This window comes from Enhydra lutris, unplaced genomic scaffold (assembly GCF_002288905.1).
Source record: "Enhydra lutris kenyoni isolate GAN:26980312 unplaced genomic scaffold, ASM228890v2 scaffoldscaffold34, whole genome shotgun sequence".
NCBI classification, from domain to species: Eukaryota; Metazoa; Chordata; class Mammalia; order Carnivora; family Mustelidae; genus Enhydra; species Enhydra lutris.
In genome coordinates this window covers 15354835-15382318 of record NW_019154118.1, presented here as the reverse complement: position 1 = coordinate 15382318, position 27484 = coordinate 15354835, and the positions used below count along the sequence as shown (strand labels likewise).

The 27484-nt window shown below is 60.4% G+C and overlaps 1 protein-coding gene across 4 annotated transcripts; it reads right to left on the bottom strand.

Moving 5' to 3' along the window:
- Positions 1–831: 831 nt before the first annotated feature.
- LOC111153891 (B-cell CLL/lymphoma 9 like) lies at positions 832–26404 on the bottom strand. 4 transcript variants are annotated; one of them, XM_022513184.1, is made up of 10 exons: positions 25870–26404; positions 19378–19436; positions 10987–11088; positions 9349–9734; positions 8558–8677; positions 5834–6044; positions 5580–5664; positions 3204–5496; positions 2472–2753; positions 832–2033 (listed from the first exon to the last, which is right to left on the bottom strand). In XM_022513184.1, exons 3-10 carry the CDS (start codon positions 11010–11012, stop codon positions 940–942), a joined length of 4497 nt encoding a protein of 1498 aa, XP_022368892.1. In that variant the 5' UTR covers positions 11013–11088; positions 19378–19436; positions 25870–26404; the 3' UTR covers positions 832–939. The 4 variants fall into 4 exon arrangements, with proteins under 4 accessions (XP_022368892.1, XP_022368894.1, XP_022368893.1 ...); XM_022513186.1 differs by having other exon boundaries at positions 2472–2651; XM_022513185.1 differs by lacking the exon at positions 19378–19436.
- Positions 26405–27484: the final 1080 nt, after the last annotated feature.

Genomic DNA, 27484 nt, shown 5'->3' with positions numbered 1-27484 from the left:
TGGGGGTGGGAAGTGGAGGGCGGATCTCAGCCCAGAAGGGGCTCTCCAGGTGGAAGCCCAGGTGGTCTGACCTCAGCTTAGGTGTGGGGTATCTGTCATTTCACCATTTGAGGAAGGGACCGGAATGGTATCCTTATGGACCCAGAGACCCGCAAACAGTGGGAGAGTGTGTTGGACTGCGTGGTCCCGAGTCCAGGGGAATGGAAAGGGGCAACAATTTGAAGAAGGAGGGGAGGGAAGCGTTGCTTTTAACCTTTTCTCTTTTTTGTGACTTCTATCAAAACACAGAAATACAGCACACACACAAACCAGCACAAAAGCGCAGCGCTCTATTTACAGCTGCGACTGGCACTGCCCACCGGGCCAGCCGCCTGCAGGGAGGGGTGGGAGAGGGGCTCAGCCACAGCAGCAGGGAGAGGAAACGAGGCAGGAAGAGACAGAAGGAAAAACCGGTGGGAGCAGAGAAACCGAGAGAAGAATGAAGCTCCAGGAGCACGCAGAGCCTAGGAAACAAGCCGCAGAAAGGAGACAGAGTGGGGGAGACCTCTCCTCTACTCTGGCTTCCCCCACCCAGGATTCTCTGCTCCCCCCCAGGATTCCATAATAGGACTCTGAAAGCACAGCTAAAGAAGGGGAGGGGTGCAGAGAATGAGGGAAGAGAGAGGCTCCATCGACTGGGGAAGGGTGGGGAAGGGGCAGTCCTGGTGGCCGAAATGGAACCCCAACCCAAAACCCCCCACCCCGCTCTGCCACCTCCCCCCAAGCTGCCGGCACATCTGGTTTCCACAAATGCCACTCCCCACACAAGCCCCTCCCACCCCATCCACCCCACCCCTTCACCCAGGCCATCCCAACACTGGAGGGGAAGGAACTTCTTTAAGGGTATCATATTTGCGGGACCGCCCCAGCTCCAGCCAGCCCCCACCCCCCAGGGGACTGCTAGAAGGGCAGGTTGGCCATGCTGCCCGGCGCTGGGAGGTAGCCCATCTGACTGTCCAGAGACACACTGCGCTGCCGCAGCGGGTGTGACACCATGAGGTTCTGCTGGGGCGGGGGGCCCATGAGGGAGCCCTGCGGGGAGAGCATGTGGGGGGGCTGGCTGTAGACCTCCCCCCCCACCCCCCGCTGCTTCATCAGCATGAAATTCTGCTGGGTCATGAGGCCTTGTGGAGGGGACATGACTCCCTGGTGCAGGCCGTGGGGCACCACGCCCTGCTGGGGGGGCACACCTGTCCTGCCCAGCAAGGACATCTGTCCAGGGTGGCACATGGACATGTTGAGACCCCGCTGGACGCCTTGCTGGCCCGGGAGGTTGGGGGGCCGTGAGGGGGTCTGCTCCGCCATCATGTTCTGCAGGTTCATGAGATGCAGATTGGGGGGCTGGGCCTTGGGGGGCTGGTTCTCACTCTTGGGAAAGTATTGGAGGGTGCTGCTTGGCTTCTCAGAGGGGATGATCCTTGATAAGTCGAACTCAGGGATCCCCGTCGGGGTGGGCCGGATCACCTCGCTCAGCTCGGGGTCGCTCAGCACTGATGCCACCCCAGGGAGCACGCCTGGGGGGTAGGCGTCGCCCATGCGCCCAGCCATGCCTTTGCCCATCAGGTGCTGCTGAGGGGGTATGGGGCCGGGCGGCTGGCTAGGCAGGTCCTCTGGGGGCAGGGGCATGCTGGAAGGGTAGTGCTGCTGCAGGCCGGGCCCCCCGCCCCCACCCCCACTGGGGGCCATGGCACCATGGGGCTGCTGCAGCCGAGGGGGGAAGGGCATCATCTGGGAGGAGCTGGGCACTGGGCCACAGGGAGCACTCAGGGAGTCTGGGCCTCCTGGAGGCAGCATCATCGAGTTTTGAGGGGGCCCTCCTGTCCCCTGCGCATTGGGGTGCAGTGGAATGTTGGACCCCAGAGGGGTGGGGGAGGGCAACATAGTAGGCGGGGGTTCGTGGGACAGGGGCTGCTGGCCTGGCAGGTTCATGCCCATGGGGCTCTGGGCCGCAGCTGAGTTCAGGTGCATCTGGTTGGGCTGGTTATTGCTGATCCCTGTGGGGAGAGAGAAAAAGGGGTCAGGAGCTGTGTGTGCCATGCTGGGGAAGGCTGCGGAACTCAGTTCTTCCCCCCTCCCCAGCCAGGCTCATGCCAGCAGGGGTGAGGGCCTCTACCATGGGCCTGTGCTGGCCACAGGGACACAGACTTCAAGCACTCAGGTTAGAAGCCAAGAGACCCGAGTTCTGGCTCAGTCTGCCACAGACACGTCACTCACTGGATGTCAGAAACGACACTCCGCTGCCCTGGGCTTGGTTTTACTCCATGACAAGCGGAAACCTGACCCAGGACATCACCCTCCCACTCCCAGGGCCCGCTGGGAGCATAGGAGAGCCAGCATAACCACCGGGGCAACAGCTGGCCGTGGCAGCTCTTCCCACGCCCGGGGCCCACCCCCAGGTCCTCTTCTCCCTGCACCCCCTTCTGGCCTCGCACCTGGCCCAGAGCCCTGCGGAGGTGGCGGAGGTGGGAGCAGGGGCCGATCAGGCAGCAGCTCGTCGTCGGAGGTGGCGATGGTCTTGATGGCGTTGTGGTAGAGCGGGGTGGAGCTGGGCATGGCGTACTTGGACATCTGGGACATCATCAGTGACAGGGGGTTCTGGGAAGGCGTGGGGTCTGGGGAGGAAGTAAATGGCAGGCTGGGGTTCATGAGGCCGCTGGGAGGGTTGGCGGGAGGCGCTGAGGAGCTGCTCCGGGGGCCACTAGGTGGGAGGGCACCTACAGAAGCATGGAGACAGAAAGAGCGGAGGGTAACCGGGGAGGGGAAGACGAGTTTGGCGGCTCACATACATGGTGGGCTAGGAAGAGGCCAGCTCCCAAATCTCCTGACTCCTCCAGGCACACCTCTACTCCAGTATTCTGCTCAACCCATTAACACCATTGCCCACCTGTCTTCGGGCAGCCTCGGGGCCCCCAGACAGTGCAGAGAGCCCAAGAGCGAGCCCCTCCAAATGCCTGGCAGAGCCCCATGGCACTCCTTGTGGAAACTCACACTCAGCTGCTGACGTGTGTCCCTCAAGCAGTGTCCACCTCTGCGCCCGGCACAGATGCCTTTGCGCGCTCACCTGCCCCAGTAAGAACACACCCCTCCCCTCCCAGGTTCCCAGTGCCAGAGTCCCGTCCCCACTCCCCTACCCCCCACCCCGCGGCCTGGCTCAGCTGACTCACCCTGTTCCATGCTGCCCAGGGTGGTGGAAGAGTTCATGTTGAGAGGCGGCTGCTTGTTCTGGGGAACCCCAGGGCTGGGCATGGCTGTCTTGGGTGAGGCAACCCAGCCGGGAGAAGGCACCGCCACGGAAGGAGACTTGAGCCTGCTGGGCGAGCCAGTGGGCGAACGGACACTGAGGGAGGAGCTGAGGACCTGTGGCGACTTGAGAGGTCCCGGCGGGTTAGCCGAAGGCAAGGGCACCATCTGTGAGGGTGTCTGGGGTGACTTGAGGTTGGCGGAGGGCGAGGTGACCAGGGGTGAGTGCACCTGGCTAAGGGTGGGTGACTTCAGGTGCCCCATCCCCGGGGAGCCCATCTGATTAATACTGATGGTGAGGTCTGAAGGCCGTCTGCCCAGCCCCCGGTTGGGGGCCGAATGCACGGACCCGGGAGGATTGGACGCAGGGGGCAGGGGCATGTGGCTGAGCCGGGTGGTGCCCACGTTACCCATGGGCATTGAGCTCTGGTCAGGACTGAACATGTCTTGGGTATTGCCCATGTCCTGGGGCATGGCTTGGAAGGGCCCCTGGCCCCCAGAGAATCCCTGCTGGCCCTGGTTGGGGAACTGCGAGGGCATGAGCATCTTCTGTGGGCCACCCATCATGCCACCGCTGCTGTTCTGGGCCCGCACCCGGGCCATCTCCTCAGGACTGAGGCCCTGCGGCCCCATCATGTCCCCGGGGCCCCGCATCTTCTGTGACATCAGCATCTGCTGCTGTGGGGTCATCTGGACATTCAAGTTCATGTTCATGTTCATGTTCACATTCATGTTCATGTTGAGGTTGCCAGGCCCCATGGGAGGGTCCACCTCTCTCAGCCCAGACTGCCCCATGGGGGGACTCAGGAGGCCCCGGCCTCCGCCAAACTCCATGCCCATGGGGGTGCCTGCCAGGCCCTCGCCACCGGCCATCTGCCCAGGAAACATGGCCGGCTCCATCTGCCGGTGTGCCTGCATCATCCGCTCCATCTCCATGCCCTGCCCCATGGCCCCGCCCGCCATGCCCAGGGGGCGCTGCATGCCCATCGACCGCTTCTCCAGCAGCTGGTGCCGCAGCAGCTCCTCCCGGACCCGGGGGGTCATGAATCGCTCCGCTTCACCCTGCCCGCCAGGGTAGGGCACGGCATTCTGGGCAAAATTACTTGGCCCCCCCATGGGGGGCAAGTCTTCGGTCCAGCCCATACCTGGCCTCACAGGCCTCTGCATAGCATTCATGGGCACCTCCATGGGCATCCCCTGCATGCCTCCAAAACCAGGCACCCGTTGCATCTGGTTGCCTGGGAAACGGGGGCCAGGAAAGGGAGGTCCGCCTCGGAGCTGCATGGGATCTTGGACATCCATGGGGCCCCGCAGCGGTGCACCCATGCCGGGGGGCCACTGATCCCCGGGCTTGCTGTGGTAGGGAGGCGGTGGCCCCCTCACCATCATGCCCCCCATGGCCATCATGTCTTGCAGGGGGCGGCCCCCATGCAGCCCTATCTGCTCTTCCTTCCGCCGCTTCTCCTCGTAGTACTCTTCCTGGAGCTTGCGCCAGGCCACCTGCTCTGGTGTCAGGCTGTCCTGGCCCAGCCTCTGCATCATCATGTTCATCTGCTGCCCCATGTCCCCACCTGGGGGGTGCCCAGGCACCTCGTGCTCCAGCGCGGGTCCCCCCAGGCTCTGCGTCTGTGAAATCATAGACTGCAAGGGCTCCTCATACTTTTTCAGCCCACTGGGAGGGGCCGTGGGGGGCTGCTGGGGGGCAGGAGGGGCTTGTGCTGGTGGTCCCCCCTCGCCGGCTCCTCCTGGGGGTCCCTTGAGGAAGGGCTCCGTCTCCCCGCTTCGGAGCAACAGCCGCTCAATGTCCCGCAGGGTCTGGAGGGAACGCTCCCGGTGCTCCAGCTGCTCCTTGGACAGGCCCTCAGAGCCCACCAGGCTCCGTTGCCCATTTCCTGTGGGGGCAGCCTCCGGGAGCAGGGCAGGGCCCGGGGCACCACCGGAGTCTCCTCCCGGAGGCAGCGGGTTGCTGGCGGTGGCGGCTGTAGGGGTGTTAGGGTGGGTGCCCCCGGTGCCACCGCCTGTGCTGGCTGCTCCCACCGAGTTGGGTGTCAGGTCCTGACTGGCGTCTTCAGGTGGCCCATCTGAAGGCAGGGTGGGCGGAGCGCTGCTGGGGGCCGATGGGGGCGGCGGCGGCAGCGGAGGGGGCTGGGACTGCGGGGTGCCCGCGGACGGCGTGCTTAAGGGTAGCGGCTCTGGGGTAGGTGGCACTTTTGGGGCCTGTGGGAGGACAGAGGCGGAGCATGAGCCAGGCAAAGGGAGGCACCAGCCAATCCCACTGTTCTCAGAGGCGCCCCACTCACCTGGTCCAGCTTGGCCCGGGGCACGTTCTGCTGGTGGTAGGCAAGGATGGAGTCAGCCCGGCCCTGCAGCACGGCCTCGGCGGCCCTGCACAGAAGGGTCACGCACAAATCGGTCAGGGAAACAGGTGGGCCGGGGAGAGCCCTTGCCCTTCCCCCACCTAGCCCAGCCTAGCCCTGGCTCCCTGCAGGCGGACACTCAGGACTGCAGGCTGAGGGGGGCACAGAGCAGGCTGGGCCCACCCCGAGGCACTTACGTGTTGGCCAGATGGGTGGTGAAGACGTACACGTACTGTGAGGGAGGCTTGCCGGGGACACCCCCACCCCCACCCCCGGGGGCGTCGGGCCGGAGGCCAGGCGGTGGCCCATGTGGGGGTCCTGGAGCGCTGCTCTCGCTGAGGGGAAGTTGGGCGGCTTGGCCGGGACCCAGCTGTGGGGCCGTCATGGCTGGGTCTGCTACATTACAGTCTGCATGAGAGAGGAGAGAAGCCGGGTGAGCAGCCTCGACTCAGAAAGGAGAGCCCGCTGGCGCTGCCCCCCACCCCATCCCAGGCAGGCTCACTGCTTTTCAGCTCAGGTCAGCTAGGTGATCTTTTGCCACACTCCGGTGGTATGTGTCTGGTGTCCACGCTTACTTGCCCTAGACGTCTTCAACCAGGACAGAAATCATGGGGACCATATGGAGATGAGGGGGAGGGGAAATGGGACAGGCTCCCCTGTGCGTGGCATCCCAAAGGACACTTAAGATGTGATTCCCTCTGACCACAACATCCCTGGAAGGGAGGTGTCCTATGCTCTGCTTTACAGAGGAGGAAACAACTCTGGAGGAATGACATTAACTCACCCAACATGACACAGCCCATCAGTGCCGAACCGGGATCTGAACTTGGGCTGGGACTCCAAAGGCCTGTTCTGAGCCCACAGACTACGGGTGTGTGTGGGGGGGTGTGTGCACCTGCAAATGCTCTGACCAGGTGAGGGGAGAAGGCCAAGAGACTGCACAGATTGATGAGTCAAATGATGACTGGTTTTGCATTCTAGCTCACCACTAACGGACTCTGTGCCCTTAGGAACAAGACAGCTCATCCCTTTAAACCTCTGTTGCTTCATCTATAAAATGGGAACACTAACTCCCTGCTCTGCACAGTGGGGCAGGTCAAAGAAATCTATTTTTACAGCAACTTCAGAAATATGTCGCCAACAACAACAACAACAACAAAAATCACTTAGAAAACAGAGTTAGAAAAGACTGGCATAGTGGGTGCCCTCCCAGGGTAGACTGACCACCCTGAGCACCAAATGATGTCTGTTCCATGGCCATAAAGTAGACCGAAGTCCAAGCCCCAAAAAGATCTACGCGTGGTCATTAACGAGACTAGGTAAGTCAATGGACCCACTCCCATGCCAAGATAAACAAATTTTGCACAGAATAACAGAGCCAACAGCTTGGGGGCGGGGGGTCCTGAGAGCTGGCCTCAGTGTGTGAGGGCTGTCCTGGGAAGAGGAAGGTGCATAATACTCTGTACACAGAGCTAGGACTCCCGGGTACAAGTTACAGGAGGGAGGCAGGCTTTATTCCAATAAGGAACTTTCTAGTACAGTAACAGTAATGAAAACGAGCAGTGTTGTGTCATGTGTAGCAAGTCATTCGCTCCTCACACCAATCCTGTGAAGAGACCCATTCCTATAGATGAGGAAATTGGGACCCTTTCCCAAATTCACACAAATAATAAATGGGAGATCCAAGACACCAACCAAAGTTGTGTGACTGCAGCGTCTGTGCTATTAGCCACTACATCGGCTGCCCCCAAGCTAAGAACTCTCTGAGAACGTCATGGCAACTACAAGTAAAATAGGATCAGTGGTTGTCTTAGTGCTGGGGATGGGATGGTAGCACCTTCTCTGTATTTCCCCTGTTTCTTCCAGCGTTTCTACATCCTGGCAGTCTAAAGTTATAAAAGCAAACTGATGGGGGCTGTGGGTCCCAGGAGGCAGTGACCACCCCCATCTGTCACTGACAGGTTCAGAGGGGCTCATGGACGGCCAGTCCCCTGGGGCCGGCACCTGGGACCAGAGGACCTTTAAAGTTCCAGCCTGTACACCCCACTTCCACGGACATGGTCCACTCCTTCCAAAAACATAGGCTCGGCCTGTTTCCTCCTCTGCAATAGGCATCTTAACCGTAACCACACCTACTTCCCAGGGCTACTGGAAGGCTTAAACAAAGTAGCAAAGGAGCCAGCACATTTTTTTCTTCCTTCTTTCTAGTTAGGGTCCCAGCCCACCGAGCAGGTCACCATTTAACATTCTCTGGCTAGTTCACCTGCATTAAGTTGTTTCTCCCCTCAAAGAGATGTCAGCTTTGAGGGAAATCACCCAATAAATGTGTGCGGGCTTCCTAAGGGTGGGAGAGTGTCCGGTTCTCCCCATTACTTGAACAAGGCCCAAATACACACTGGTCAATAAAAGAATGAGAGGAGTGGGCATCCACCCACACCCACGCCTCGTCCTGGTGATGCACGCTAGGCATTTGCCAGCCATCAATCAGAGGCTGGGGATGGGCGCCAGAGACAGAGCCAAGGTAAGCTCCCACCCAGGCTCAGCCAGACTTCTGAACCAACGGTCTGGCTCTCAGCAATGCAGGACCCTCGCCACCCTCCCTCTACTGACCAGTAGGTGGCAGCAGAGGCCAAGAATTCATGGGAGGAGGTGGAGGTCGTAGGGCCAGGAGGGGCCACCCCACCCTACCTCTGTCCCTAGGAAGAGGGGCTCACTGAGCACCTGGAAGGCAGGGGCTAAGCTGTCACAGCGCAGGGAGGGACAGAGTGACAGGTGAGATGGGAAAGAAGTAGTCTGGGTTCCTGACCCTTGCTCTCTCTCAGACTCAGGCCTTTGAAGGTGAGGAGAGGGAGGCTCCCTCAGGGCAGCCATGTCCCCGGGGCACCATGGGCCACAAGATCCTGGCAGCAATGGGCACTCACTGTGGGTGGCCCCAATGGGCTTGTCGTCCTCCTCACTGTCGGGTCCTGAGCACCATTCGTCCCCGCTGTATGGCTGCTTCCGCTCCAGCACACACCGCCGCTTACTCCGGGGTGCCACCTCTGCCCAGGCAGGACAAGGCGGGCAGGGGTCAGACCAAGTGCCCAGAGGCCCCGTCCTCCCACAGCCAGGGTCTCCATGGGCCCATTCTCCCAGATGTCCCACCCTAAGAGGGCACTGCCCAGGCCACGGTGGGCACTTTGCCAGCCCTTGGCCCCCACCACACCATTTGTTTCTGATTTCTCTCTCCAGCCCCGCTGCCTGTCTCCCTTCCCCCACCCAGCACCAAGCACGGCATAATCCCCAACCACAACTGGTTCTAATTAGGGCTGGGGGGGGTGGTGAGGGAGGGGAGAGCCACTGCTACCCTTGCAGGCCCCAGAGCCTGCTCAAAGACTCCCACCAGATGGGATACCAGGAGGTTCCTTAGGAGGTGTGTGGGTCTGCTCCTCACCCCAGAGCACCTCCCTCTCCCCCTCCAGAGAGGAATGAGGCTGACCATTACGCCGTGTGGCCCCTCCCGTGGGTGGCACCTGAAGATGACAAGGGCCTGCCCTGGCCACCCCCGCTCCTGAGAGAATGGCCAAGCCAGTGGGTATAACGGGGGCAAGAGAAAGGTGACCCCGCATAAATGCTGGAGAGAAGCAAGGGAAAGGGATTAGGCAAAGGGGGCAGCAAGCGTGGGCCTTGGACTGGAACATACTGGAGTCTTAGGGATCAGGAAATGGGGTACCTTTGGCCTCTGAATCCAGGGATGGAGTCCCAGCCTCTCGCTGCTCTCCAGAGTCCACAGACACGCTCCGCTCCCTCTTCACCTTGCCCTTGAGTGAGCTGAAAGGGGGCACCCCTGCTTGGGGGTTCTTCAGACTTGAGTTGCTGGGTGAGATCTGGTTGGCCTTGGCCCCATGGCTCCCCGCCCCCACGCCCTTCGGGCCCAGGTTGCAGGTGGGTCCTTGGTTCACATTCTGGTGCTGGGATTGGGCCCCTCCATTCCCTGTCTTGCCATGATTGGTCAACTTATTTTCTGGGTGCATTGGCTTGGCTGGGGCTGGGGGGCAGTGGCCGCGCGGGGACAGCGGCGGGCTCCCTGGAGCTTCTCTCCTCCTGGGGTGGGGTAACCTGGGACAAGGTGGGAGAAACACGAAAGGTTAATCTTGCTAGGGGCCTAGCATGCCTGCATTTTAACCATCCCCATCCCGCCTCACTTAATGGTAATGGACGTGGGGGCCAAGGAGCGTGTTAAGACCACCAGCTATTCCCTATCTCCTCCTGTGGTTCCTCAGACAAGGGCTGATGCCTTTCTCCACCTTGGGGAGTGAAGATAGGGCAATCCTCTCCACCTCTCAGACCCCACAATTCAAGTAGAAACCAGGGCCTTGGGAGGCAGAATCCACCCCCACCCCCAACATCCATCGGACAGCAAGCCTCCCAGCAACTCCCCCCAACTAGCACCTGACCAACACCTGAACATCTCTTTCAGGCTTTGCTCTCTCCAGACTACTTCCAAGGTCCTAATCCTCAACTTTGATGTGCTCCACACCCGCAGGTGAGGGGCACAGGACCTGAGGGTCACTGCTCATGCCTCAGCTCCATTCCCCTGGGGACGTGGAGACAAGCACACTGCAGAGTGGTACCCACTGGTCCAGACAGCTCCTCAGAGCAGGAGGGGAAAGCCTGAAGGGGGTCCACCAGCAGGGCTGGCAGGCAGGCAGGAGCAGGAGGAAAGGGGGAGGGGAGCGGTGTGCGGAGCAGACTGGAGCGAAGCTGGAAACCAAGGATTCCTGCAGCCTAGGCTGCGGGCCCTTTAAGCTCCAGCCCGTTCCCCCCACCGCCTCCCCCTCCCCGGAGACCTATTAATAGCCGCTGGAAAGATCACATCACGGGAGAGGATATTTATCCCCCCTCATTCCACACCAGCTCAGATTTATTTCAGCTCTGCTGTCCTGCTGCTGCCGCCTGGCCCTGTCTGCCGGCTTCTCCTGGGGAAGGGGAGGGAGGCAGGTACCGCCCCTCCCTCCAGCTTCCACCCCCAGCTAGACTGAGGCCAGAGGGCGCCACTGGACCCGACAGTGGGGTGGGCCAGGGTCTGCTCAAACCGTTTTTTAGGAGGCAAGGGCTGAAAGGGACTAGAGCAGTAGGCCTAGTTGATTGCCACTGCCCTCTGTCCCCTGGGCCCAGACATGAAGGCTGTGGGCTCCTGCCTCAGGGCAGGCCATCCCATTCTGACCCCCCGGTGGCCTTAGAAGCCAAGTGGCCATAGGGCTCACTGTCCAAGCCAGCACATCTCAGCCCCATGATCACTGGGCCCTTCCCTTCCCCGCACTCCACACACACACACACACACTTCCCGCCCTCCACGACACCCACACACCTTGTCTTGTTAGCCAGGATCCTCATGGCTCCCACACACAGTGGGGCTACGGCCCCTGTGCGTGCCCAGGGCCCAGCCAGGTACTCGGTACTGGAGCACGGACTGCAGCAACAAGCCCCAAAGAGAAAACTTGTGACTTGGGGAGGGGGTGTAGGAGGGGAGGGGAGAAGGGAGGACCCAACAGCCCTGGGACTAGGGAACTAGACAGGGTAAGGTGGGAATGGAAAGGGAGGACTACTAGCTGGGGTCTCTATCCTAGAGGCCGATTGTATCCCCATCCCTCCCGCACCTGACCCTCAGGGAGCTTGCAGTCTCTAGCAGGGCCCCCCTTTCCCCGGGCCGCAGAGGCAGAAGTCACTGAAAGGATAGGTTGCAAAGACGCCCGCTTGGGGCGGCCGTGAGGTCTGCTCTGGCCCCTTGGGGGGACTCCCGCTCCCAGGCACGCCCCTCACCCCGGGTGGGGAACTCCTCTCGCCCCGCCCCCCAGGGCGCCCCCAGGCGCCAAGGTGGCCTGGGTAGGGGCAATGCCCCGCCCCGCCCCCAGCTCGAGGCCTAGCCCGTGCCCATTCCAGCAGGCCCGGGCGGGCAGCGAGAGGCCTGGCGGGGCCCCGGGGCTGCAGCTGGGCTCTTCTGGAGACCAGTAACGCTGGCTCAGATTCCTCCCCGACCGCAAGAATGCAGGAGCCTCCCCTCCCCCCCCACCCCGCCCCTGCACCCCACCCCGCCCCCTTCGGCAGAGCCCGAGCGGAGAGGCAGAGCGAGCGAGGGAGCCAGCGAGCGAGCGAGCGAAGGAGCGGGAGACGGACAGGACTGCAGCTTGCCTCGCCGGCCCCGCACGCGCCGCACGGACAGACACCCGGCCAAGAGCGGCCAGGGGCTGGGCGGGGCGGCGGCGGCGGGCCGAGGTTCGGCCTAGCGCTGGGCGCCGCCTGGCAGGGGCTCCGAGACCCGCAAGCACCCGAACTCTGACTCACACACACTCACAGCTCACACGTGGACGGGGAGACAAAGACACGCACGGAGCCCAGGAAACTAGAGGCGCACCCACGCCGACCCGCGGAGGTGTGCTGGAGGGCGAGGGAGGCGCTGGCCCAAGCAGGAGCACAGAATCAGCCTGGGGCACCCGCAGGCGCCCAAGCTGCCCGACGGCAGAGAGGGAGCGCGCCGACTCATGGAACGGATGAAAAGAACGAGACCCGGCCCCAAGGGAACCAGAGAAAGTTGAGCCTGGTAGTGACAAAGGAACACACGCGCGCGTACACACATACACGCGGGGCCATAGATACACCAACAAACAGACTCACGCAAACACAGAAGCCTCACCCAACCGCCCCCTGCCCTGCGCTCCCTGGCCCCACCGATCGGGGTGGGGGAGGGGGGGAGACTTGGGCCCAGCCTCGCCCTCGTGATCCGGCCAGCGTGACACCGGTGCGCACTCTCGCCGCTCCCAGCGGGGCTGGAGGCTGGGCTGGACGCGGAGGCGAGGCCCCCACCCACCCATAACCCTGTGGGGGTCTAACCCTAAATTAACCCCAGGCGTATTGGCCTTCCCTCTTCTAGGTCTCCCTCCGGGAAGAGAGGCTCCTCAGGGGACGGTTCCAAAGTCCAGGGCCGGCTGGGAAGCCTCCCTCGGCCAGCCCCCATCTCCTGCAACAGGTTAGAGCAGAAGCAGTTAAGAGGAGGGCTGGAGAGGGACCTGGGCTTAGAGACGGCCCTGTGGCCGACGGGTCTCACTCAAGCTCTCACCTTCACCACCAAAGTCCTCAAAACTACCTATCACCTAAAGAGACAGTATTATTATCCCCTTTTCACCAGAAAGAAACTGAGGTGTGCCAAAAGGAATCCACGTGCCCCTGGGTCATGTGACAAGTACGTGGCAGCTCCAAGACCCCATTCCTGGGGCTCCCCCACCCCAACTTCAGTGTCTCCTCCCCCCTCCCTTGAAGTCAGGACTCCTCATCTGAGCGGGCACCAGAAAGGTGGGCTTCTAGCCACTGGGCCCACCCGCACTACCTCCTGTGTTTACAGCTTCAAATGTTGGGACTTGGAATATTTTGGGAAGGGGCTATTAGAAAATTAGTTCTCTCCGGTGTCCCCAGTCAGTCCTCAGAAGAATCTTGGAGTGGCCCTCCCCGCTCCGACTCCACCCCCTTGCTCCCACCCCACCGCAGGGCGAGCTGAGTCAAGCACAGATGAGTCAGGACTTTCCCATCTCACACCTCCCCCCTACCCCTCAGGAGTTTGCAGGGGCTCCCAAAGACCATTCCTCCTCTACACACTCAGCTCCCCCCAAGACACCTGGAGGGCCTAGGGATGGGGGGTGGCTAACTCCTGGTCGGTGCTGTGAGTGAAGGGGGCTTCCCAGCACAGGAGCAGGAGCGCCTGGGATGAGGGAAAGGAAAGGCATGGGACTCTGGAGTGGTGACTTGTGCTCACAAGCAGGAGCAAACGGCCAGGAGCACAAACCAGGAGGCTACTGAAACAAAGAGCCTGAGGTCAGCTGCTTCCCCATGGCCTTCCCTAGGGCGTTAGGGGGAGCCGGTGTACCTGACCCCGGTGGGGGGAGGGAGATCAGGAAGGCTTCCACAGATGCCTTCAATGGGTGCTCAACACAGAACCAGCACAGGTATAATGGGCATTCACACACCAGTGGCAACCTGACTATTTTCAGCTGCCCCAGCACTGGGACCCCCTGCTTGGTTCTCCAGCTGGTCCACTGACCTCATTGCCTAGCTCAAAACCACCCAAGAGAGGCAACGAGAAAATGGTTTGGAGGCTTCATGCTCCCCAGCATGGTGGGCAGACTCCTCTAGAGAAGAAATGGGCTGCTCAGGCCCTCCTGGAGCCATGGGGGTGGAATTATTGTCCCCGGGCTCAAGGAGATGCAGCTCCCAAGACAAGCGCTGGGTCCCTTTTCTCCTAGGTTTCGGGACTCCTTGGTCCCTAGAGGCTCTCCTCTACCACCCAGGTCACTTCCTCTTCCTGAGGTGGTGACTCAGCCCAAGTGGGGAGGTCAAGGATTCATAGCCCAGCAGGAAATCTGCTCAAGGACCAAGGTATTGCTCTGGGACCCTCTGTGTGGGTCCTCAGAGGCCTTCCCCTCACCCTGGCTCCTAGCAGCTCTCCCCACTTCCCCCAACCCCACCTCTTGCCAAAGGAGACTGTGCAAATCGATCATTTTTGTCTGGTTGACAAACCACCTCGCCCCACCTGCAGCCCCAGAATGTTGCCAGGCAACCCCAGTCCTGCAGTTCCGTGGGAACTCCTAGTCCCAGACTACTCTAGTCGGGGTCTCTGAACAAGGTGCTTCTGGGGAGAAGGGGGTGTTCTGCCCATTCTGGTGCCCACTGTCCCTTCTGGAGTCTCTAAGACAAGTGGCATTGCCTAGACAAGCTTGAAGTCACCTCTCTTGGCTCCCTCAGCCACTGCCAAGGTGGCCAGGCCTTGGGACGCAGTCATGCCTTGGCAGTGGGGTGCCCCCAAAGGCAGCTGCCCAGTCCCTGGCTGCTCCCTCCCTCAGGGCGGAGGGGGAACGGAGGGTGGGGGGCACAAGGAAACAAGACAGGGCAGGAAGCCCAGGCAGGCGGCGGGCACTCTGGGCCAGGCACAAACAGCCAACACAGGAAACCACAGCCCACCCCCGCCCACCCCACCCGCCCAAAGCTCTGGGAGAGAGGAGCTGCCAAGAGCCTGGTACCCCTAACCGGGGTAAGGGCCCAGGGTTAGCCCAGGGCAAGGCAAGAGCCAGAAGTTCTTTTCAGTCCTCTCTCTGCCCCAGACCCTACCTGGGGAGGGGGAGAGGAAGCCAGGCTGGCAGGGATGGTGCTGCCTCTTTAAATCCACCGAAATCCTGAGCTAGGCCCAACCCAGCTCTGGTTTCACAGGAAGGAAAGGAGCTCAGGAGCCAGTAGGGCAGGCAGTGGTGGCTGGAATTAGCCCCACCGGCCCAAATATATCTGGTCTCCGCCTGCCACCCCACTGGCACTTCCTGGCCCCTGGCACCTGCACCACGGTGGGGGTGGGAGAGGGTCTAGGTGCTCCTCCCTCCCCAGGGGGAGACCCCGGTGTCTGCAGTGGTTCTGTCGCCGGGTACACGTGGGCGAAAGGTGACTTCCCAAAGCCCGGAGGCCCAGAAGGGAGGACTGGGCAGGGTAGCCCCCTATGGGCCCTCACCTGGCCTGTCCTCCAAGGGGTTAATCTGGCCCCTGTTTGGGGGGAGGTAGGGGTGGCCTAGGAACCTCCTCCAAACTGCCTGGCGGCTGGGAACAATGGGGCCATTGTGGGAGGACCAGAGTGCGGGCAGACTGCTGGCACAGCCAGCAGCGCACCACGGGGCGGGACCTCACCCAGCGCCCGCCGCTCGGCTTGCTCCCCCAGGTACCGCCAGCGGCAGACACATCCTCCCTGCCCCCTCACCTCGCCTGCCTGGCCCAAACCCCTGGCCGCAGCAGCACCTGGAGAGCCCTCCAGCTCTGCCCACGTTGACATCCAGATGGCCGTGACCCTGCAGGAAGCGGGAGCCTGTGGGCCAGGACGGGGTGGGGGTGGGGCCTGAGAGACAGGATGTATGCCTGTGATCCTCCCGCAGGGAAGACAGGAAGGCCAAACGGGGTTTCTGGTGTCAGTCCTGGCACCCTCAGGGTAGAAGGGCTTAGGGGATTGTGAGACCAGGGACAGGCAGGGTCCCCTGCCCCCAGGCCTCCTTTCCCACACTCATTCCAGAAACCTGCTCCCTGAAGAGATCCTGTCCCCAGCAGCCTTACCTCCTGGGGTTGGGATGCCAGGCCCGGAGTGCAATGAGGGCCATGAGGGCCGCGTTCACGGTCAGGGAGACAAGGTGCCAATCACATCCCGCCCTGTCTGAGCTAGAGGACTTGTCCTTTTGACCTGTATCCTCATCTTCAAAGTGAGGGTACATGTATAGGGTGAGATGGTTTTCTTAGTGAAACCATCTCACAGAATGCCTATGACATACTCGGCTCTCAAGAAACCATTTCTGGCCATGATGTCCCTCCCCTTCTTTACCCTCTCATAGCCCCCAGATATGTGGGCATTTGGTAAATAAATGTAGGCATTTGCCTTGGAGCATCCAAGGGAATGGGGCCCACGGACATCATATAAGGGGGACCAGGTACAAATATGTGGCTCTTCTGCTCTCCTGGAAGGGGCCAGCTCCCTGAGTTAGCTCTTCCCTGGGCATCACTGACTTCACCGCCATACACTTGAAACCAGAGTGTGAACCCAGAAAGCAGTCATCCACTCTCTTAGCTTCGGGTGTGTGTCTCAAAACCTCAGGAGGCAAGTCAGAGGGGACTTCCCGTCAACAGTGGCCCAGCTGCCGCCAGCCAGGCAGCCTTCTCCCTGCCTACTTGGTCATCTCCTGCAAGACTTGGGGTGGAGGAAGCTGGAGCCTACTTTCTTCTCATGCGTGCACGTCCTTAAAGAGAGAAGGGTCTGAGAGGGCCAGAGGAGCAACTGGTGCAGGAAGTTCTGGAAAGCAGGGGTCCAGGGAAAAGACCTGTCCTCTTCTCAACTAGAGAGGGCTGTCCCTCTCAGGATGGCTCCACAAGCCCCCAAAGGGTTAATAAGGCCCTAAAAATAACCTGCTCCCAGCAGGACCCTCCAGCCATCTGTTCCCATTTTCTCCTGTTCACATTGGAACATCTGAAACCAGACCTAGAGCCCCAGCCCGATCCCAAAAATAGCCCCAGACTGCCCAAGGAACAGGCCCCAGGGGCCGGGCATAGGCGGCATGGCCAGCCCAGCAGTGCAGCACAGCCCAGGCCAACCCAGAGCCCTCACTTTCAGGCCCATAGAAGGGAAGTGTCCTCTCTGGCTCCAGAAGAAGGGCTGAGGGTTCCAGAAGGATGCGTAGAGCCAGGGGCTCCAGCCCACATATCTCGGTACCAGGCCAGAGAAGGTTCCTGGCAGCCAAGCCCCGGTCTCAGACCCAGGAGCCCTGGGATCGCAGGCACTTCTGCCACATCTTACAATCCACTTTCTCCTGAGATCTGGATACTCACTCCCCGGAAGAGCCAAACGTTGTGTGTCCACTCTGCTGTGCACTCCTGGGGTCCTCCTCCAGAGGTTCCCAAGCCTCGGCTCCATGCCACACCCCTCAGAAGCCCTGCTCACCCCATGATCCTTGGCACTCACCCTACCCCAGGGCACACAGGGCTGAAGCAGAACTCTTTCCAGCACTGCCCACACTTACCACGCAGCCCACGAAAAGAGTCCTCTGGCCCCTGTGGATGCTGATGTGACCCCACCCCTCCTCTGAGCTGCAGGATGCCTCCTCCCTGCCTGGCTGTGCGTGGCAGGTGCCAGGCATGCCCATCTGGGCTTCTATACATATCACAGGCCTGGGCACTGCTCTGCCACACTCGGGGAAAATGCCCAGGCAGAGGGTCCAGGGAATCCGGGGGACCCTGGGGCAGCCCTAACAGCTACCATGCGTGTCACAGCTCCGCACTGCCACTGTTCTCCCCAAGGAAGGTCCCTGACCCCTTAGGCCAGGAAGGAGAGGAGGCAGCCAGTTAAGCCATTTAAGGACAGAATGTTGCGTTCAGCCTGGTGAAAGAACAGAGCAGCAGGGATGGAAGGGTGGGAGGGGTGCTAAGTTGATCTGAGCCAGCAGCCTGGGGGAGGGAGAGCTCAGCCTGGGAAGCACTGGCAGATAGGGAGGGACACGTCCTAAGTCCCCCAGGCCCTTCTCTGCGCCTACGGCCATTTGGTGAACCTGCACCCAAGATGTGAGCTGGCTCCAACAGTGGGGAGACTGAGGCAGTGAGAAAGTGAGTCTGGAAGGGTGTTAGAATCTCGGAGTCCGAAGTACGGGAAAGGTTGTCCTCCCCCACCCCCACTCCCCAGTCCTCCACTGCCAATGGCCAGGCCAACCGTTCTTCCAGGCCAAAGCCCCCCGGGGGTGGGGTTAGGAGTTCCTGTAGAAAGCAATGTCGAGGAGCAAAGAGGAGGCTCACTACCTCATACTGAGCATTTTATGCCGTCGCATCAGGCTGTCCTGAACGCTACACATACACACGATCTAATTTAATCCTCACAACAGCTCTACACCAAAGTACTTTTATGATCCCCCACTTTAAGGCACAAGGAAGTTAGGTGACTTTCCTAAGTTACACAGTCCAGAATGAGAAGAATAGGGATTTGAACCCAGACACGCCCGCAACTGGGTTCTTAACCATTTTGCAAGACCAGTTCACCCTGTACCGGTGCTCTAACGAGAGAATGGGCGCCCCTCACCATTCCACACACACTCCCTCCACGCCCGATGTGCCCCAGGTCATGGCTAGAGGCCACAGTTCTTGCCCAGGGAAGAGATCAGAGAGAGGGCACCCCTCCCCACCCCCTCGGCACAGGTGCCCTGAGAGAAAAGTTCTCCGGGGGGGCCCCCAGTCACACCCACCCCCAGTCCGCTATGTCCTCCTTGCCCATCCTGGTCCCAAAAGAAGGGAGCCAGGCAAGTTACCATGACAACAACACTGGGCCCCTGCTAAGAGAGACCGATGGGCTGGAGGGGAGTCCACCGCTCCTCTCACTCTCCAGGTGGGGGTCAAAAGTCAAGTGGGACTCCCTAGTGAAGGGTAGAGTCCAAGCCCTGCCCCCACACCTGCTCAGCCACACCTGTCACTGCTCCCCACTTTTTTCATTGCCTGAGTTGGAAACGGGATGACTTCCTCCTGGTCCCTGAGAGGCAGTGGCCTCCAGTGGGCCCCCAGGAAGGAGAGTGGGGGGATCAGAAGCCCCTCCCTCCAGAGGACAGTCTGAGAGATGTGCCTCCTCCCAGACCTCCGCCTTCTGCAGCCTTCCCTAGTCAGCCCAGGAGCCTACAGGCGTGTTTGTTGTGAATTCAGGGAGTTGTTGCTAAGTAAGGAAGGAGGGGAGGGAGGGAAGGAGGGGGGGTTAGCAGTAGGGAGAGAGCCTGTGTGTGTGTGTGTGTGTGTGTGTGTAGGCCAGGGCAGAAACCACATTTCGGTGGCTGATAGCCACCCTGGCTTTGACTCAGCAGGGGGAGGCCAAAGCCAGGACGGAGCGGGGCAAGCACTTGGGATGACCAGGAAACCCTACCTTGCCCTCCAGGGGTGATTGGGCAGGAGCTCCCCACCTCCCAGGCCTGGAAAGATTCCAGCTCAGAGAAGACCTGGGACTTTCACAGGGGTGGGGCTTTACCCCTCCCTGCCCCAGCCCCACCCCCCAGGTTCCAGGTTGTAAGGCTGCTAGCTCCCCTCCTCTGGGGGCAGGAGAATGCAAGGAGAAGTGGGGGCAGAAAGCCAGGAGGAGGGCGCCCAAAACAAAAAGCCAAGCAGGAGACCAGCAGACAAGAGAGCAGCAAGGAGGCTGCAGAGGGCAGGCACAAGCACACAGAGCTCTCACCTCAGGAGTAACTGTGTGCCGGGCTCAGGCTCAAGGGTGTTGTCTGGGAAGGGGGCTCCCTGTGGAGAGAGGGTCACTCACAGCTAGAAGCCCCAAGCCAGCAATCTAGGGCCCTGCTCCTCCCATAACCCCAGCCCCTCCCCCAACATGTACACCACAGAAACGTGTTCACACACACACACACACACACACACACACACAGCCTGCAGCTCCAGGAAGTCTCTGAGCTACTCGGACACCACCACACCCCCACACCCCCACTCCAGGACTTCTGTGGATTGGCTGGGAGCCAGGCCTGACCCAGCTGCTGCACCACACTGCTCCCCCTCCCTATCCTGGAAGCAGGAAAGGAGAAGGCACTGGAAGATGCCTTCAACAGAGGCGGGGCCAATGACTCCCATGACCTGGCCTGAGGTCCTGGGGGAAGGGATGGGGATGGGGAGACCAGAGGACCCTGGCAGCCAGCCCCAGGATTATCCTATGTCAGAGATAAGAATGGGGCCTCTCCCGTGTCCATGTGTGGTCCCTTTGGCTATACCCCTTGTCCCCTGAAGATGCAAAGTCCCCACCGGCCTGGTTGGGAGGGCCTGGGGTGAGAGGATCTGGCTTAGGAGTTCCGTAGGAGGGGGGCTGAGTGAAGCTCCCACAGGCAGGCGGGAGGGAGGCTGGTGGCTGGGCTCAGTTTGTACTGGGGGTCAAAGGGGAGTTCTTTTCCGAAGAATTCTGGGAGAGACGCCAACTAGAGCAAGCTGCGAACCACCCCTCCCTCCCTCCCTCCCTCTCTCTCTCTCTCTCTCTCTCTCTCTCTGCACTGGGGGCAGGGGGTGTCCCTGCCAACCAGACTTAACCCTGTCCAGCCTGTGTTGCTCCCAGGCCCAGGAAGGGGGAGCTGGGTAGGAGACCTCCAGCTGGGCCCAACTTCCAGTTCAAGAGGGCAGGTGCGGGGCCTCTTCCGCCAGAATGAAGCTGGTTCCACACAGCCCCATCTGGTAGCGCCCTGCCCTACCGCCCCCTAGGTGACTTTTCTAGGCTCATCTCCTGAAGGTGTCTGCAGTGACGTGTGTGCGCGTGTCTCAGAGACAGAGATTGAGAAACAAACTGAAAATTCCTTGCCAAAGCCCTCCCCTTGCTGGGTCACTGAGCACTGTACCAACCTGTGCCTCTAGGCCTCCCTTCCTCCCACTGTGTCCTGGGACCAGAGGCCATGGGGGTGGGGGGAAGGGACAGCTTATCCTCTGCCTACATCCTGCTACTGTCTGCACAGGCCCTAGACTCCTACAAACAGCCCCTGCCTGGGCCCTCTTCTTCCTCACTGATCTGACCCAAGTGCTTCTAGAGGAAAGCATTCAATTAGAGCCTGAGACCCCAGGATGGGATACTGAGTCATAGGAAATTATCAAGGGTTCCAGGGCCCGAATCCCATGCTAACATAACTCTGTTATCACCACCCTTGCTTTGGCAAAAAAAAAAAAAAAAAAAAACTCCCACCTGGCCTCCTCCCCCACTGTAGAACACGGTCTAATTGCAGAATGAACTTAAACATGAAGGACGTCCCAGGCTACAATGGCAGCTGGCCCCACCCCAAATACCCCAAATGCCTTGTATTTCTGGGGTGGAATATCACCCCCTTAGGATTCCAGCCTCCTCTGTCTTCTGTAAAGACTGGAAATATGAATGTCTTGTCTTATTTTGCTGTCTCCCCCTAGCTAGAGAAGTCAACTTTCCTGAATCTTAAATTAGCCACCAAGCTCCCAGGTCTGATGTGGCCGGCCCCTTCCTCAACCCCAGTGAAGCAAGTGACTGGGATGGAGGCTTAACTCCCTCTCCTAGCCCTTCCTTTGGGGACTGGCCTCCCTATGATCACCCATCACCCACCACTGTATCATGAGGTCAAGAAGAGGGTGTTGGGACCCCAAAGGTGCTGGGTGTCTTTGAGGGGCAGAGGAAGAGAGCCCAGTCAGGGGGAGGGGAGCAGTTTATCCCAAAGTCCCCCCATGCCACCACTTTCTCTCCAAGGACCCTGGCCCTGCCAGAAGCCTTGGCCCCACTCCAGGAAATCTCCCAATCAAGGGACAGAGCACTCCATGTCCCAGGTTGCTGCGGGGAGACCTGTGACTACACACACCAGACATGTTCAAAGGGAGGAGGAGAGAAGCAAGAACAGAAGCAGAACACACACACACACGTATACACACACATAAACTCATCAAAGAGACACAACCCCAGGCACACACACTCCTCAGAGACACTCCCTGGGACGTGCAACTGAGACACAGACACGACTCCCAAAGATACACGTCCAAGATCTCTATCTCCTAAAAATAACCCCAAACTCCCTAAGAATGCCTCGAGACCCACAGAGGCTGCCATACTCCCAGAGAATGAGGACAGCCAGAATCACAAAAGACACGGGCCAGTCACACAGACCTGCTGACAGACAGAAGATATACCCACACTGGGATACACACACACACACACACACACACACACACACCCATGCCCGTGAGCGCCTGTGCACACACACACACACACACAATAGTATGCACGTGGCTGAGTGCTAGCACTCGAACTCACACACACACACACACACACACACACACACACACACACACGCACACACAGACCCTGGCAATGCACAGCGTGAGGTCAGATTAGAGGACTAAATTCTGGACTAGTGGGGAGGAGGGGAGCCAGAGGGGGGTGGAGAAGTACTCAGGGATTTCAAAACAATCTTGGTTTCGAAATGCTGGAAATGCTGGATTCAGGGCCATTCCCAGTTGAGGCTGGGGGGTGGAGAGTAGGGGGGAGGGGAAGGCAGGCCAGCGAAGGGCCACCAGCCCTTTGGAGAGGGGGTGGGGCAGAGGGAATCCCAGCCTCCCAGGGAGGGGGGCCTGGAAGAGACACCAAGGTTAGGAGGGTCAGGTGGTCTAGGCACCAGCAGGAAGGGCCTGGGGTGGAAAGGAGGCAAAGAAGGAGAGGACTCTGCTTTGGCCACTGACTGAAAAAGTAAGAAGGCAGGGGAGGCTGCCCTTCCCCTCAGGAGTGAGAGGAAGAGGGAAGTTGCCTGTGCCTGCTTCCCCCATTTATGGGCGGTGGTCAACACCTTCTCCTCTACAGAGTAACAACCAGGCTCCCCTTTACCAGCTAGTAGAGCCCAAAGGTGGGCCCAAAGCTAAGGGGTCCGAGGGGGTGGGGGGACAGCAAGGGCCCCACAGGGCTCAGAGATCCTCCGTGGGACCCAGGACTCCCCATACTCAGAGCAGGGTGGGAGACAGTTCCTGGGGAACCAGGGGCTTCCCTCTTCTTCATGGGGAGGGGGGCTTTTGGGGAGACTGAGGCAGTGCAACATACCCCCACACCCAGGAAGTCACCCCTCCCCTCCCAGGGCAGCAGAATGCCCTTACTGCCCCTCCCCCAGCCTCTAGGGAAAGTGGGCAGCTCTCTCCCAGGGAGGGCAGGTCAGGCCAGGCTGGGGGTGGGGCTCTGGAGGCCTGGCCCTGGCACCCAGCAGAGGAAATTCCAGGCTGTAACTCCAGGCTGCCTTTAGGGCCGCCCATCCAAAGGACAAGCAGCACCTCGAGAGAGAGCGCTATGGGGGCCTTCTCCGCCTAGCCCCCCAGCTCCTGGCTTCCAGCTACCTAGCCCTCCAACTAGCCCCAGCCCAGCTCTGATAGTTAGAGGACTGGACCTGGGGAAACAGCACTCTCTGGATGAGCCTCTAGCAGACCCATCCCGGCCCCTTGGCCACTCTGAGCTGCCTTTCCCCAGATCCCTGGGGGCAGCCCCTCCAGTGTGGCTAGGGTGGGCAGCTGCCAGGGCTAGCAGGCAGGGGCACACATGCCACGCTACAGCAGCCAGGCGCTCAACAGGTTGAGCCAGTCCCTGGAACAGCCAGCCCCACCCCAGGGAGAGCGGGCCTGGCAGAGGCTCCCTGCCCGCGGCACCCAGCGTGCACCCGCTTGGCTCCCACGGCTGCCCGCTTTCCCACGCTGCCATCCCCCTCTGCCCCCTCCCCCTAGGTCAGCACCCGGGCAGTGCCCAGGACTCCTGGCACAAGGAAGGGATGCCATTTCCCCAACACCCCTGGGTACCCAGGCTCTTGGGGTTCCTCACCACCAGCAACCAAGGAGCCCCAGGAAGAGTAAACAAGAACCCCAAAGTGTCCCCCCACTTCCTTGCAGGCTTTTCCCAATCCCGGGAAGAACGGACACTCAGACACCCTGGCTCTCTGTAGCTGCCCCATCCCCTGGGCACTGGGGCAGAAGTTCAGCCTGTGGCACCAGAGGCAGTGTGGGGGTGCCCCCAGCTCTGGTCTTATACTCCCTGGAGGAGGGGCTGCAGAGCTGGGTGAGTTCCGGCTCCTTCCACTCCTGCCAGAGCTGCTGCTACCTGCAACCCTGGTCCTCTTCTTCCTCCACCCCACTCCTGGGCTACACGGAGCTCCATCCCAGCCACTCCCCCACAGGCAGGCATCCCCCCTTTGCAGGCATCTTCTTTAATCTAAAGCAGGTGCCAGGCATTCCAGCTGAGTCCACACTGCCACCCACTAGGCCTCTGCCCAGAAGGCTACTGTCCTGCTTGTTCAGGGAAACAGAGTCTCCAGCCCAGGGCTTCTGCTTAACCCAGGTACCCAGAAGCTGGGGGCCAGGAACTACGCAAACAGAGGCACAGGCGCCCTGCACAGGGTCAATAAGCAAGTTCACGAGGCCCCACATTGCCACTGTTGCACTAGTCCCAGGTTTCTGTGGACCACCAAACCTTCCCCAGGACTCTGTAATGTCGTCTCACCTTGACCCTCAAGCCCGGTAATTAGAGACTCATCTTGAACCCGCACATGGACCTCCAGGACCCCTCTCCAGCCATGGGGCCCCTGCTGTCCCAAACACAAGAGTTGCCCTGGATGGAAGATGATAGGTACTCGGCTCCCAAACCAGCACCCTTTTCAAACATCAACCCTTCCCCCAGGCCCCACCCCTAAACAGGAGCAGCACAGGTAAGCAGGGAGCCTCTAGAGAGAGGTGGCTAGACCCTGGCCTTCCAGGCCTGATTCTCCAAGGCCAAGGAGCCTGATCACCTTGGGGAGGCAACACCTTCCTTTTCTACCAGACTTCCCTTACCCCTCACCTTCCTGACCCATTCTCACTGCATCCTGAGGCTTCAAACCAGTCGCCTCACAGATGACACCAGAAAGACGGGGCCTGATCATGCCTTCCCCTGGGGCCATGAAATCGTGGTCCTGACCCAGAGAAGGCAAGACCCGTGCTGGGAGAAGCAGAAAAGCCAGGCCCAGCAGAAGTGTCTGCTCTCTGGAGAGGCTGAGGGGTGGGGAGAACAAGAGGAGTGGAAGGCCACCCACCCTGGAGGTCACGCTCAGAGAGCTGCCGAGAGACATCAGTAGGGTTCCAGCAGACACAGTGTAAAGACAGCTTTCCTAGGTAAAACTGGAAACCAAGGCCAAAGATCAAGTGGGCCTCAAGCCCCTATCCCATGGCTCAGTCACATGCCCAGCTCACCTCTCCCAAAGCAACACTCTTCCTCCCTGCAGCAGAGCCCCCCTCCACCACTCCCCAGATACAGACACACACCCCAAGCAGCAGACAGACTGAAGGAGGCGGGAGGAGGGGGTGTCAGAAAAACCCGGAAGGAAGGAGGCTGGACAGACAGACAGAAGCAGATCCTGGCTTCACTGCTCCAGAGAGACACCCTCCAGACTCCCAGACTGTGAGGGACACGCTCCTTCTCAGCAACCCAGAGGGAGAAGGGGAGAGTAGACTTCAGTGTCTCCAGAAACCAAATTCCAGCAGCCCAGGGATAGGGCATACTCCAGACAAGCAAGAAGCCTTAAGTCTCACTTCTCTTCTTCATATTCCTCCCCCAGGAGCTCCCAGGACCAAAGCAGGGGGAGCCTCCCCTTAGCAGTGCAGGGACACCTCCAAGGAACTGTGTGACTGCCCCACCCCCCAGCCAAGCCCACACTGCTGAGAATCCTTGGCAGGGGAGACTCCAGGACTCACAGCCCCTATTGCTCCTAGGCACTGCTTGGGGGCAGAGGGTAACCCCAGCAATCCCCAATCCTAATGCACTTCCTTCTGGAGGCTCCCATCAGCTAGGGGAGGAGTGCTGGGGTGCTGAGACCCAAGGGGTTGGGGAGCCTGGGAGGGGGACTACATCTCCCAGAAGCCCCCAGGGCAGGGTTGCTGCTCCAGCTGGCCCAAGGCCGGCCTTGTTCTCTGCGCTAGGGTGGCAGGGTCCCCTGGCTGTCCCTAAGCCCTCCCCCCTGAGCTCTGGGGCTGCCAACCTGACTGGGGGCCCAAGAGTAGTCACCACTAACCCTGGGAGAGTCCCCCAACCCTTAAACAGCCTGGGGGTGCGTGCCAGAGGGCAACAGACAATCGGACTGTGTTCCCCCTCCCCAGTTCAAACTGGATCTCCCTCCTCGCGCCTCTGCCCGCCTGGCATGACTTTCACCCTCGGCCCCAGCCCACCCCTCACCTCGCGCGGGTCGGGGGTCCTCACGCCAGGCCGGAGCTGGACGCCATGACCAGATCAGGGTCGGTGACTGGATTGGGGTCCTCCGGCTTGCCAGTTGGAGGTGCGGAGGGGGGCGGGCAGGCGGTGATCTTTTGATCCTGGACGCCTTGATCTCAATACCAGCCCGGCCCGGGAGAGGGTATCCGGGGGTCGCTGGGCGCCTGGGTTCCTGCCTCCCAACCGCGGAGCATGGTCGTGGGCGCCGGACAGCGGCGGGAGAGCGAGCACACCCGCCCGGCCCGGGGCTCGGGGCTGGGGTCTCGGCCCCGAACCTCACGGCTCCGGCTCCTGCTCCTCCTCCCTTCCTTCCTTCCTTACTTCCTTCCTTCCTTCCTTCCTCCCTTCCTTCGCCTCCTCCTTTCACTTTCCCCGAGGCCCGCGGGGACGGCGGGCGCGGGGCGGGGAGGGGGCTGTCTGGGCGCTTATTGTTGGTCGGACGCCGAGGGTCCGGGTCGCAGCCCCCGGGCGGCGCGGCGCCGGGGGACCCAGGCGTGCGGGCGTCCGGCCGGCTGGCTCCGGGCGGCGGCAGTGGTGCAGCGGCCCCGGGTCCGGGGCATGTCCGGCCACTGGCTCCGCCGCGCGCCGCCGCCTCCCCGGGTTCCCCTGCGCTGCCGGAGCCTCGCTCGCCCCTCCACTCGGCTCCTCTCCCCAGCCTGAATAAGCATCGGGGCTCTCTGGCTGCCTCCTTCTGCCTTCATACCAGAGCCCGGAGAGGCCCCTGTCAAAATAAGAGCTCCCCCATCTCTCTCGCCTCCTCGCCCAACCCGGCTCCCCCAGCCTCCCAGTGGTCTGACTCGGTAAGGCGCCCGGCCGGGATGCGGGAGGCAGGTTGGCCCGGGGGCGGGGAGGGGGCTTCTACCCGTCTCTCCTCCCCATTCCTGAGGACTGGGGAAGAGACGCGCCAACAACATCCCAGGCTGGAGAGAGGTTTCACAAACCTACCCTCCAGTCTACACTGATTGGAAGGGGTGGGAGTTGCCTGGACTCCCCTCAACCCCCAACACACACACACACACACACACACACACACACACACACACACACACACTGCTGGATCCCTTTTCACTGTACCCACCCACATTCATTATAAACCGAGCATCTCTTTATTTATTCGTCTTTCCTAGTAGACCATGAGGTCCTTGAGGGCATAGACTGAATTTTTTCATCTCAATCCTTAGCACAAAGTGGATGCTAAGAAAATGTGGAAGTAAAATCTTTGTCTTCTCCAAAGAACTCCTAACCTCAAAGGAGTTACACACACACACACACACACACACACACACACACACACACCCAAGACACTATAAGAGGGTAGATGCAATGAAAAAGAAATTGTAAAGCACTTTTAAAAAGCGTTTCACAAATGTTATGTCAGTGTTTACCACTGACCTTTGAGAAAGAGGTTATGGCCCCATTACACTGATGGGGAAACTGAGCCTTACAGTAGTTAAGGACCTCCTCAGGGTTATACAGCTAGAAAGTGGTAAGCCCAGGAGAAGAATTTGGGACTCCTTATTCCAGGATGCTTTCCCTATATCCTACTGCTCCCACCCAAAATTAATACCAACCATTAACA